This window comes from Tupaia chinensis, unplaced genomic scaffold, assembly GCF_000334495.1.
Source record: "Tupaia chinensis unplaced genomic scaffold, TupChi_1.0 Scaffold147038_1, whole genome shotgun sequence".
NCBI classification, from domain to species: domain Eukaryota; kingdom Metazoa; phylum Chordata; class Mammalia; order Scandentia; family Tupaiidae; genus Tupaia; species Tupaia belangeri.
This window is the reverse complement of record NW_006206889.1, coordinates 1,795,460-1,808,665: the sequence shown is the minus strand read 5'-3', so window position 1 is coordinate 1,808,665 and position 13,206 is coordinate 1,795,460. Positions and strand designations below refer to the sequence as shown.

Here is a 13,206-nt window from a genome sequence, read left to right as displayed (position 1 = left end):
GGAATGGACAGGGAAGACACAGCAGTGCCCTGGGTCTGTCACAATAACCGGCCACAAACCAGACAGCTAAATACAACAGACATTGACTCCCTCATAGCCAGAAGTCTGCGATCAAGTTAGCAGGGCCATAGGGAGGATCCGTTCCTGCCTCTTCAAGCCTCTGACATTCCATATGGCTGCATCTTTCCCACCTGTCTGCCCCCATCTTCTCATGGCCTCCTGCCCGTGTCTTCACAAGCCGTTTCTCCTGTTTGTCTGTTGTCTTTCTTAGTCTTCCTCTTCTTTTGTAATTTGCCAGAGGACACATGTGCTCCTAGGAGAGAGAGAAGCGAGAAAGCACACCTCACGTGTGATGCAAACCCGTCTCCGCCATTTCTCCCTCCTATTTGACCACACGTGCACATGAGCCCAGCATATTTTCCAAGATGTTGTGGCCAGGATTCAATTGCTGTGAGCCCGGTGAGATCTACCTAGTATGTTTCTCACACCTGGTGTACATTTCTCAAGCCGCCAGGTCCGGGACTCGAACCACACAGCTGGCTATGTGGAATCCAGCCACCATAACCACTATGTCACTGACTGGTCCCTTCTTATAAAGACACTAACCGTAGAACTTAGGGCCCACCCTAATCCTATATTACCTCAATTGATTATGTGCAAAGACCCATTTCCCAAATTGAGGTCATATTTGAGGTTCTGGGTAGATCTGACTTTTGGGGTCCACTATACAACCAACTACAGAAGGTGTAAAGATGATAAAAATATATAATGGTCACTACTATCGAGTGAATGTCCAGGACTTTGTACACACCTTCTTTCCTTCCTGCTTCTCTCCCCTTCCCTTCTTTCCTTTTTAGGTTTTTGCCACTCCTAGCATGATTTTGAAGCTGCCAGGTCTGAGACTTGAACCATGATCTCATGGTCAACCATGTGGGAGTCCAGTGCCATAACCACCTCACCACCTGCTGGTCCCTATATACACCTTTTCTTTTCTTTTCTTTTCTTTTCTTTTCTTTTCTTTTCTTTTCTTTTCTTTTCTTTTCTTTTCTTTCCTCTTCTTTTCTTTTCTTTTCATTTCTTAAGGTTTTTGCTATAGGATACATGTGCTTGGCAGAGACAGTGAGAGGGAAAGTAAGAAATCACCTCCCGGGGGATGGCCATGCTACAATCCCTTCTCTGCCATTCTTCTCCTGGGATTTTGGGCACACATGCACCCAGTGTGATTCTCAAGCTGCCAGGTCTGGGACTAGAACTGTGGTCAGCCATGTGGGAGTCCAGCACTGTAACCACTCCACCACGCTCGTCCCCACCTTTTTTTTAAACCTTAAAACAATCCTGCAGGGGACCAGCAGTTGGCGTAATGGCTGTGTCGCTGGACTCCCACGTAGCCAACCGCAGTTTGCCAACTGCAGTTTGAGTCCCGAAGCCAGTGGCTTAAACTCACGCCGGGCACGTATGCGTGCATGCCCAAGATCCCGAGAGGAGAATGGAGGAGAAGGGATTGCGGCGTGACCATCCCTCCTGGGGGGTGATTTCTCGCTTTCTGTCTCTCTGTCTCCCTCTGTCTGTCTGGCGAGCACACGCGCCCGTTAGCAAAAAAAAAACCTCTCCAAAAAAAACCAACAACAATCTTGCAGGATCAGCAGGTGGCGTAGAGGTTAAGGCACTCGACTCCCACATGGTCAAACACAGTTTGAGTCCTGACCCAGCAGCTTATGTGTCCATGCCCAAAATCCTGCCAGGAGACTGGATGAGAAAGGATTGTGGCGCGGCCATCCCTCCTGGGGTGGGTGATTTCTTGCTTTCTGTCTGTCTTTCCAGGCAAGGTCATGCACCCTATAGCAAAAATCTATTAAAAAAAAAAAAAAAAAAACCCTGCAATAAATTGCTCTTTTGTAGATAAGCGGAGCAGCTTATGGGCCAAACAACTTGCCCAGAGGCAAGTGGTGACAGGTGACAGTAATAAGGTTGGGCTGCCCTGCAGTACGTGATGCAAGGTGTAAACACTCTAGTCTGGGCAGGACACCTGCCCTGAGGGTCCACCGGGGAGGCACCCCAGTTTCCAAGGTCAGAGCGGCCTGGCTCAGTAGAATGCTATGTGTGACCGTCTGAGAATTCTGAACACTTTTTGAGGGAGGTACCCCAGGTTCACCATGAGAGGAAATCTGGGACCATCAGCTGAAGGTGCAACAGGTGTACCCAGAAAAGCAACTGCCCCCCTCCTCCCCCCACCCCGGTGTGGAGTCCCAGCTCTTCTGTTTCTTCCGATACCTTTAAGTTCAGACTATGGTTGGCCCAGGGCTGGCCCCAGGCCTGGTGGTTATGTGAGCTGAATCCCATGTAACCAACCACACGTTTGAGCCCCAGACCCAGCAACTTGAGATACACACTGGTGGGTATGCACACGAACTTAAAATCCCAAACGGGAGAGATGAGGAAGAAAGGATTGCAGCATGACCATTCCCCATGGTGGGGTGGGGGGTGCTTTCTCATTTCCCTCTAACCCTGTGAGCACACACACCCTCTGACAAAATTAAAACAGGCAAGAAATAGAAGAAAAAAGTCTTGGCCCTCATTACTAGTCTATAGCAATGACCTTTTTTTTCGGGGGGGGGGAACAAATTTATTTATTTGAAGGCATGGCACAAATTAAAGAACTTAAGTGGATGTCTTGGTACAACTTACAGGAAACGTAAAAGAAACCCCAACATGCACGCACTGCCCTGGCAAGCAGGGAAGTTGGCCTCAGGCTTAGCTCCCGTTACCACTGCCTCCCAGGGTGTGCCCAGACTCCGGGGCTCCCATTTTGTGCAAGTTAGTCCCATGGTCACCCGATTCTTGATGGACGTCACCTGCTCATTCAGGTGATGAGCGTCAATGAAGTCACACAAATGGGGATCGTTTGTCAGTGGCCAGGTTGTGCAAGTCCAGCAGTGACTGAGTCACATTTTCCGGAGTGTAACGCACGCTCCATTGCGTTCAGCCTGCTCTTCCAGTCCCCGCGCTCTGGTTTCTCAATACCCTGAAGGAAGGTGGGGCCGTCCCGCTGATTCTGCTGCTTCATCAGCTTCTCAGCACATTCCCTTTCCTCGTGAGATGGTGGAGAAAGTATTTGGCTAAGTTCTCCAAACCCACATCATCACCATCACAGCAGAAAAACACGGACAGGTGTACGTAGGAGGCGTGGAGCTCCGGGTGGACCTGGTGGTGGTTTGGGTGCACCTGCGAGGGTGACGCGGTCATCAGCTGTGTGGTGCTGGAGTGGTGGCGGAGCCCTTGGAGCTGCCCCGAGGACGCTGCCAGGACGTGGTGGAGGGCTGACTCTGAGTGGCCAGGCGGGGTGGGGGACGAGCGCCAGGTCCCCTCCAAGCACGGCTGAAGCAGGGAACCAGGGCGACTCTCCACAGAGGCTGTTTCAGCAATGGCCTTTTAAAGTTGTGCACCATGGGCTGGTCCCATGGCCTAGTAGTTTAAGGGACCTGGATCCCACACAGCCAACCATGGTTCAAGTCTCAGCCTTGGCTTGAAAAACACACTGGGCAGGTGTGTGTGCCCCAAATCCCAACAGAACGAAAAAATGGACAAGAGGATGTGGCAGGAACATGTCCTATGGGAGGGGTGATTTCTCCCTCTCTCCTTCTTTCATGCTTTCTGTGTCTCTCTCTCTCAGGCAATTAAAAAAAATTAATAATAAAGTCTGTCTTGACTTACTCCTTACTATTTTTGTGAACTCCTCGACCGTTCCAGATTGGCCAGGCTTTGCTGGTGCTGGTTCACTCAGATGGATCCAGCTCAGAGACAAAGCCATGTCCACTCTGTGAGGACATCCCCAGGCCAGGAGCCTCTGCTAGCAGTCAGGGGAGAGGCTGCCCAGCGGGCTACCGATTTTCAGCTAGTATTTCCCTTCATTTCAAAGATAAGTGGGTAAGTTGATTAATGCTTAAGTGGTTTTTTCTTTTTCTCTCAATCAAGGACTTGTCACAGGCTAGAACTTAATCAGCAACAAATTCTGATGGAATTCGTGCATGATGAAAACACAAGCAATAGATTAGAACCGGGAACTGATGTGTGAGTCACCTGCTTCAAATAATCAACACAAGCAGTAAAACTGAGTTGATTTGCTGAGTGCTGGGAAAAGGGGACTGGGAGACCTGTCCAGGGAATTAAATAAGTAACGCTTGGGTTCTATTTACCCTGAGAAAATCAAAGATTTCACAATAGCTTGAATTTAAAATTCCTGAATATGGATTTCATTTTTTTCATTTTTATTTAATCAGTGTACATCTTCATATTATACAAAATTGTACCAGCATGAATACACTGCACATTACCACACACATTGTCAACACAGAACTTTCCATTTTTGTGCCTATTAAGTGTTTTTCTATCCTTCAGTTTTGTTTTTTTTTTTTTGAGATTTTTGCTATAGTGCACATGTGCTCACTGGAGACAGAGACAGGGTGACAGAAAGCGAGAAATCACTGCCTTGGGGAGATGGCCACACCACAGTCCCTCCTCCATTCTCCTCTTGGGGATTTAGGCACGCACTGACACGAGCCAGGCATTGAGTTTCAAGCTGCCAGATCTAGGACTCGAACTACAGTCAGCCTCGTGGTAGTCCAGGACTGTAACCACTATGCCAACTGCTGGGCCCCGGATTTTATATTTAAGCTGTGTTTGAGGCCCTTGTGGCAGACCCACAGGACTCTAGGTGGAGTGACAGGATACCACTCTTCCTGGCTTCAGTATGATGGAAAACTGGTATCAGGAATGGGAGGCAAAATTTGTATTTTCCAGGGATTTGGACAGAAAAGTAATACAATTCATAGGTAAGGTTTATGTTAGTACACTACCAGACTGTAACAGAAACAATACTAATAGTTCATCCAGGGCTTGGACACCATCTCAAACTTTTTTGTACTTATTAATACTGTTTTGTACTAATTAATACCTATTTACAGAGAAAAACTTTTAAGGTTAGTTATTAGTATTGTCCCCCAGAGCAGAGCACACAGAGGATCGGCAACTAGCCCTATTCCACACAGCAGGTATGAGAAAGGGCTGACTCTGCACCCAGACCTGCTGCAACCAAGCAGCTTTGGCTTCAGAAAGCAGCACGAGACTGAAATCCAGACAGAAGAGACAGTCTCTCAGAGGGTTGGCCAAAGCCTCTGTCTCTGGAGAGCCTCAAAGATCAGTAGAAACAGAACCAACAGAGAGAAGAGTTTTCCTTTTTTTTTTTTTTTAAAGATTTTTTGGCTATAGGACTCCTGCCCTTGCCAGAGAGACACACAGAGACAGAGAGAGGGAAGGTGAGAAATCACAGTCCCTTCTCCTCCATTCTTTTTTTTTTAAGAGATTTTTGCTATAGGGCGCGTGCGCTCGCCAGACAGAGAGAGAGACAGAAAGCGAGAAATCACCCCCCAGGGGGGATGGCCATGCCGCAATCCCTTCTCCTCCATTCTCCTCTCGGGATCTTGGGCACGTACGCACACGCGCCTGGCGTGAGTTTAAGCCACCAGGTCTGGGACACGAACCGTGGTCGGCTACGTGGAAGGGAGTCCAGTGACATAGCCATAACTCTAACTGCTGGTCCCTATTCTCTTCTTAAAATTTTTTTTAATTTTATTGTATTTTTCTAGTTTAATTTCATTTATTCATTTATTTATTTTAATTTGACCAGAGAGAGACACAGAGAAAGAGGGAAAGTGAGAAAGCAAGCCACCAGGTCCGGGACTCGAACCATGGTCAGCCATGTGGGAGAGTCCAGCTTCTTAACCACCACGCCACCTGCTGGTTCCACTCCATTCACCTCTTGATATGTTGGGTGTGCACACACGTGCCCGGTGTGATTTCAAAGACACCAGGTCTAGGACTTGAACCACATTTGACCATGCAGGAGTCCAGTGCCACACCATCTGCTGGCCCCAAGAGTTTTCCATTTTTACGGTTTCAAATCTGTCTGCATCCACTTGCCATCCATTCTCGGGCCTCTCTCCCTCTGCGAAGGCCCAACCACAACTGACTCCCCACACTTCTGCCCCTTCCCTGGAGCTCTGAAGACCAGTCTGTCCAAGGACGTACAGGAAAGGCCCTACCACCACACACTCACTCCTCCGTGGTTGCTGGGACGGCACCAGAGCCCTTGAGTCAATTCCTAGGAAGGGATGGTTTCAGCACCGTCCCGCCCCTGCCCCAAATAAGGCAAGAACTTTCCCTTCCGGTGGTTAAATTGAACCTATTAATAAATCCTAAACCCAAATCCCACCAGAACCAAGTCCTGTTCTAATCTCCCCCACCTGAGGCTTCAGCAGAGACCCCCCAAATCCACCTCCTCTCCCACTGGGCCCCTTCTGCCCACCAATTTTGGCCCCTCACAGTGTCGGCAGGGTACACGCCTGTGGTACCCACTGTTGTACACACAAGCCAGCACATGTGGGGCCCCTGGACCATGGGCCCCGGGCTGGCCTTGCAGATGAGGGACCAGAACAGTGGACTGGCTCTTCATGATCTGAACTCCAGGGCACCCTTGGGACAGCTCCCACGTCCCCACCCCCAGCCCGTATAGGTCCTAGCGCCTCTCAGGTCTAGGCTATCTGGGGTAGAGCTCACACAGGACCGGGGTCTGGGGAATAGTTGGGTGGCCCCAAGTACCGCTGAGCTAGACTGCCCTCATCCCACATCCTGCCCCTTGTGGGGTCCATACCCCCAACTACCATCTGCAGGGCCTGCGGCACCACTCCCTTTTCCTGCGTGGGCCAGGACGCCCAACTGTCCTTACCCCGAAAGCGTCCAGACCTCCCATCATCCCCTGCAGAGCCTGTGCCCACCCCCGCACCCACCCCGTCGCGACGCCGAGACTCCCATCCTTCCTCACTCCTACGTGTGCCCCGACCACTAATGTCCCCTACAAGGCCTGTGATCACGCCCTGGAGGGGCTAGGGCTTTCACCACCCTCTACAGACCCTGCGCCCAACCCCACCCGGGCCAGGACTCCTGACTGCCCCCACCTCCGCAAAGCGTCCAGACACCTGCTCTCCTCCCCGACAGGGCGTGCACCCACTCCCCGCGCCCCAGGGGACTGACTACGCCGCGCCGCGCCCCACTCGGGAACTCATGACTCCGCCGCCTGGGGGAGGACGACACCAACCCGGGGAGGGGGGACGCTACCTCCCGGACGCCCGGTCCTCTGTCCAGAGACGGTGTCCACCGCGCGGGTGGGGCGCGGCTAGGTTCCCCTCCGTGAGCCCCTCTTGTGCGGGTTCCTGGGAGAGGGGACCACGACCCGGCAGCGCCCCCTCCAACCCCCCCCATCCGCAATGCGTTGGTTCCGCCTGCGCGTCATGTGACAGCCGCTTGTATTTGAGGAGCTGCTGCCGGGTCCCCTCCTTAGCGTCCCGGTTTCCAGCGTCCCGCTTCTTCTGCTTATTCCGGACAGCCTCCTCTGCTGCCCCAAGATGCTGTGTGGAGGGACCTCTGACACCAAGCCGGCCACCGCCGAGACTCAGGACTTGGTGGACCAGGTGAGGCTCTCCAAAGCTCCCAGCTGAGAATGGACGAGCTCCGACTGCCGGTCCCGAGCGCTTGGGGCGGGGCCTCTGGGGGCCGTCAGCCCTCGGGACTTGGTGCTCCAGGCCCCACGCAGGACAGCGACTTGCAGAGTGCGCAGGGGCCGGGCTGGGGACCTTACCAGGTGGCTACTGCCTCGGGACGGCGTGCGCTGGACTTCGCACTCAGTCTGTGTGGGTGTTAGTCTGAAGTTGATGGTCACTGGGCCTTGGTGAGGGGAGGGGGTATTCCTGGGTTCTTAGGAAACAGGCACTCAGTTATTTCGAGGTGAAGGGTCATCCTGTGTGTTCCTTTTAGGAAACCATACAATAAAACTTAAGCAAGGCAAGGCAGACTTTATTTAGGACCAGGGCTCCCAAGATCTGGGGTGGGGGAGAGATGGGGCTCAACTCCCAGTCCAGCTAGGGCAGGTAGGGACTGATAACCACGGAGCAGGTGGGCAGAGCAGCTAGAAAATCCCCAAGAGGAAGCACCAGGGTTTGGGGGTTCTGGCTAAACTGACAGGCTTAGAAGATTCAGGAGGCTGACCCGAGTTTGGCCGAGGAAAGTTTGTCAGTATCCTTCAACAGTTCAGGGGGAAAAATCACACACACACAGAGTGAAAAGAATGCTGTGGTAGAGGGCATGAGATAGACTCTTGGCATAAAGGTATTTTGGGTATTAATCTTTTTTAAGAGATTTTTTGTTACGGGGCATATGCACTTGCTGAAGAGAAGAGAAAGACAGAAAATGATAAGTCACCCCTAGGGGGTGGCCACACCACAGTCTCTTCTCCTCCATCCTCTCTCGGGATCTTGGGCACGCACGCATGCACACACAGGTGTCTGGCAGGAGTTTCAAGCCACCTGGTCTGGCACTCAAAGTGCAGTCTGTCCCATGGGAGTCCAGCAGCTTAGCCACTACGCCACCTGCTGGCTCTGTTGGTACTATTCTTATCCTAGCACTTACTCAGACTGCAACGAAGGGCCAGTCAGGCGATGTAGTGGTGAGGATGGCCAGATCCCACGTGGCCTGCTGCACAGTCGGAGTGCCAAAACCTGTGGCTTAGAAAACACGTCATATGTATGCGCGTCCACCATCCCAGAGGAGCGTGTAGGCGAGGGACTGCAGCTGGATCTTCCCCGGGGGATGGTTTCTCAGTCTCTCTTCCTTTCTGTCTCTCTCTGCTGAGAGCACACACCCTATAGCAAGCCCGAAACAAACAGGCTGAGGGGGAGACCCTGAGTCGCTTCTGAACCTCCTTGAGTGCCTCGGTTTTCTTGTCTGTAAAATGAGTGTCCTGCCAGGCTGTACCTGTGCAGGGAGTTCTGGCGAGGATGAAATGAGTTGGTACGTGGGACGCCCTTTATACTGTAGGTGTCAGACCTCTAGCTGGCATTGTCACTAACAGAGGTCATTCTTTACAAACAAGGAACGGTTAGGCTCTTTAGGCTTACGTGTTGATTAAGACGAAAAGTAAAGCAGACTTATTCTTCTCTGCTGTTTGCTAAGGCCCATGGCATGTGTCAGCCCAGTGTCATTGCTCAGGTGGTCTGGACATCTGACTGCAGTAAAGGGCAGTGAGTCAGTCCCATGAGACCTTTGAAAATGAGGAATTGTCCAAACTTCCTTGCCCAGACTGCTGTGGGACCATGCCCGGAAAAGTGGCTTTTCACTCTTCCCCTGTAGCCACCCCATCTGCCCGTAATTCTAGCTCCTCCTCACTTGTTTCCTGTGTGTTCAGGCCTAGGACTTTTCTCATTTAAACAGCGAACTTTTGCTGCAGTAGGAGCAAAGAGTTGCTGTCTCAGGGTGGCATGTATGTGGGCAGTGGCCACTGCTGCAGAGAGAGAGTTTAAGGAGGTGTTCACAAGGCCGCCCATTTGCCAGGTGGTCTCTAGAGGAAAAGGCAGAGGGACAGGGACACTTGCCGAGCACCACTGCTGGTCATTTTATGACTCCCATGGGGAACACTCTGAGCTGTGTTCCCGCCTCCCACTGTGCAGACTAGAATTAAAGTCAGAGACTGATCCAAGATTAGGACCCGTCAGCCCTCCTCCACGCAAGTCCCTGTGCCTTCCCTGTCCCTCTTCCCACTCTGATCCCTAGGGGGCTGGTCACCTGCAGCACCCTAATGAACCTGTGGGCTTCTGTGGCCTGGCACTCACAGCCTGCATTCCCACCCCCACCACCTGCATTCAGATTTTCTCACCATTCTGCAAACTTTCCTGCCTCTTCTGAAACAGGCAAGGAAATGATTGGGCTAATTTGTTGGTGTCACTTACCCAGCCCGAGCTTGTCATAGTCTGAGGGTGAGGGCCATGCACTGGCATGTGTCCCCACAGGGCTGGTGCAGCACCTTGTGTGGAAAAGGGTGCCACATGTCACCAGTGACTAATCAGACTCAGGCAGGCCCGGCCCCAGTGCCATGAGAAAAATGCCATCAGGGTGTTCGACAGCATGGGCACACCTCGAACCTCACACTCTCCATCCTTCCTGCCAGACTTCAGCCTTCACCTCTCTGCCTGTCCCAGCAGTGCCCTCCCTGAAGGCACCAGGGGTCATCTGTAATACTGGGTGACTGCCAACCAGCACGTCCCTCACTGTGTTGTTTTGTTTTAGAACTAAAACCCCTAACCCTCTAGGACCAGCCTGGTCACCCTGGCACAGAGCTGGTATGTGCTAGTGTCTACACGTGTCCTGGCTGGCTGAGGCTGGGGTGGGTGGCCAATGAAGACCCTATGGAGGGCGTTTTTCTGTTTCTCTTTTATAGAGGAAATAAATACAACTTAAGGGGGCGGGGGGAAGCACATGACCTTATAAAAGGGACTGAATCAAACATACATTCACTGTACGGCAGTAAGATCAGGACCACCCTCCGCTTGATGCACTGTGCCCTAAAGATGCATCTCAGAATGCAGAAAAAGTGCTTGTCCCCTGCCACGCCTGTCACTTGCTGCCTTATCTGTTAGAGCAGAAATCAGGAATGGCCTGAGTGCCCACTGCCCTGGAAGGAGTGGCAAGAACCAGGACATGTCTATGAAATGGAAACTTTACATTTAGATTCAGTGCGACATTATATTTAACTTAAAAGATTCAATAAAAAAAATTAGTTAACATTATGCATGATCCAGCAGATGGCATCGTGGTTACAATGCTGCACTCCCACATGGCCATCCACGGTTTGAGTCCTGGACCCAGTGGGGTACACAATACATACACACACATATATTTGTAATTTGATACACACACACACACACATATGCATATTACATACAGACTTCCAAATGAACCATCTACATGTTAAGCAAAAAAAACAAAACGAGTATAAATTTGTATGTAGCAATATAATGAAAATATAAAAACGTCCCGTGTCTAGAACAGAAAGGGCAGATGAGCTGAAGTAGCACAAGGAAAAACTGGCCAGATGATAGTGGATTGTCATATTTACTTTGTTAACGCTGACAGTTGACTCTTCCCGCACAGTTATAGGGACCGAGTGGGTTATGGGTGTGTAAGAGTGTGGGTGTGAGTTTCTCCCGCAGGAGGGATACCCTGAGTTCTTCCCGTCCTCTCTCTTTCCTCAGGTGAAGCACGAACTTGAGGAGAAGGAAAATAAGAAATTCCCAGTTTTCAAGGCTACGTCGTTCAAGAGCCAGGTGGTTGCAGGGACCAACTATTTCGTCAAGGTAGAGTGTGAGCCTGTGGGCGCCCTGGTGGGAAGTGGGGGCTGCTTGTAGGGCAGCACGTGCAGGCCTGAGTGGTCCCGGGGCAGGCCCATAGCTCCCTTAGATGAATGTGTGCGTGCGTGCACATGTGCATGCGTGTATACACTGCTTTTCTCAGAGGAGAGAGACTGAGGCTTTTGGGTAAGAAAGGACTCACATGGAGCAAATGTGGGATGTTCAGGGTGGAAAAGGTGGGGGTGTCCTCATCCAGACATGGTTTCCAGGGTGCACCGCTCTCTCACACAGCATAGCAGAGCCCGGGACCTGGTTGGCTCGTACTTGCCCCGCTCACTCAGCTCTCTCTGCAGGTTCACGTTGGTGGGGAAGAGTTCATACACGTGCGACTCTTTCAGAGTCTTCCTCATGAGAACAAGCCCGTGGCCTTACATGGCTACCAGACCGACAAAACCAAGCATGATGAGCTGACCTACTTCTAAGCCTCAATACTGCCCACGCGGCAGTGCCCACGACGATTCCTCGTTGGCTGCAAGTGCAGGTGTGGGAGTGAGATGAGCATCCCCTCCGAGCTGCCCTGCTCCGTAGGGACAGCACGAAGCAGCCGCCCTCCACTTCTGCTCCTGAGTCCCGTGTATCAATTTTTTTTTCTTTTCTAATCGATGATCTTAACTCGGTGACTTTAAAGAGGGGTATGTGTGATCTTAAAATACATATTTTTTATCTCTACGAATGTCATCCTATGTTCTGAATTTTTTTCTTCATCTGAAACCATAACCACAATACAAATGTGCCAAGATGAGAGTAGCAGGTGTTCACAGCTGGCACGACTGAGTGTGGAGCCCCTCCTGCACCTTGCGCTGGCCTGAGTTGGCCCCTAGGGCCCTTCCACTAGGGTGCTGAGATCGTAGCAAGCGGGTGGTAGACACAGTATTTCCACCAAAACCTTGTCAGTCTGTGACCCTAACCTCTCTGCCTGCTGCCCTTTACTCTAGGTTCTGTCCCTAAGGCTTGGTTCCCCTCCCCATAATTGGGGAGGCCAGCTGGTAGCATGGCGGCTGAGGTGGCTGGATCCCAAATGGTGGCCCATCGTATGGTTGGAGTGCCAGACCCAGCGGGGAAAAGATAGCAGCTGGCCAGTGGCCTGGTGGTTAAGGTGCTGGACTCCCACATGACTGACCATGGTTCGAGTCTCAGACCTGGCAGCTTGCATCCTCATTTCTCTTTCTTTCTCTGGTCAGATAAAATAATAATAATAAAATTAAATAAATAATTCTTTAAAATAAAATATTTAGGTGTATCCGGTTCTAGTGCTTAGCTCTATTGCTGCTCTGACCCATTCACCTATGAGGCTGCAGCGGAAAGGCATGTGCAGGAGAGAGTAACATTGCAGCCGTGTTCGTAGCATGGAGAGCCTCTTTGAGCTCCTCTATGGAGCAGTAGATATGTGCTCGGAAAGAGCGGCCACCTGGGAAGAGCACATCTATTTTTAAATGCCTACTGGTTACTTTTCCGTTGGTGAAACCAGCCCAGTGATTTGCCACCTGAAAGTTTATTTTTTGTGAGTGCTATGTGCTCAGTAGAGGGAGAGGAGAATGCACACTACCCCCCTACCGCCACCATGGGGCATGATCACGCCACATTCCTTTCTCTGTCACTTTCTCCTTTTGGGACTCTGGGTACACATGCATATGCACCCAGCGTGTTTCTCAAACTGCCAGGTTTGGGACTTGAACCATACAGTTAGCCACATGGGTTCTGGCTGCCTTTACCACCAGGCCATGGTGCCAGCCCATGAGTTCATTGAAAAGGGAGGAAAGCACACCATTGTAAGAATAAAGACAGTTGGGTGAAGTTTCTCTCTGTTCTGGGGTCATAATGTGAAATATGTTCCTGAGAGTTTCCTGAATTATCTCTGGCACATGGCATTTCTTTTTTTTTTTTTTTTTTTTTTGAGGGGTTTTCACTACAGGGG

The 13,206-nt window shown here is 51.1% G+C and overlaps 1 protein-coding gene across 1 annotated transcript; it reads left to right on the top strand.

The window, feature by feature from the left end:
* Window positions 1-7,361: 7,361 nt before the first annotated feature.
* On the top strand, window positions 7,362-11,964 carry CSTB (cystatin B). The gene is made up of 3 exons (XM_006169440.3): window positions 7,362-7,523; window positions 11,136-11,237; window positions 11,585-11,964. The coding sequence occupies exons 1-3, from the start codon at window positions 7,458-7,460 to the stop codon at window positions 11,711-11,713; spliced, it is 297 nt and encodes a 98-aa protein (XP_006169502.1). The 5' UTR covers window positions 7,362-7,457; the 3' UTR covers window positions 11,714-11,964.
* The last annotated feature ends 1,242 nt before the right edge of the window (window positions 11,965-13,206 follow it).

Coding starts and splice junctions, on each gene's coding strand:
- CSTB (XM_006169440.3), top strand. CDS start 7,458: ATGCTGTGTGGAGGGACCTCTGACACCAAGCCGGCCACCGCCGAGACT. Junction 7,524..11,135: donor CTCAGGACTTGGTGGACCAG/GTGAGGCTCTCC, acceptor CTCTTTCCTCAG/GTGAAGCACGAACTTGAGGA. Junction 11,238..11,584: donor GGACCAACTATTTCGTCAAG/GTAGAGTGTGAG, acceptor CTCTCTCTGCAG/GTTCACGTTGGTGGGGAAGA.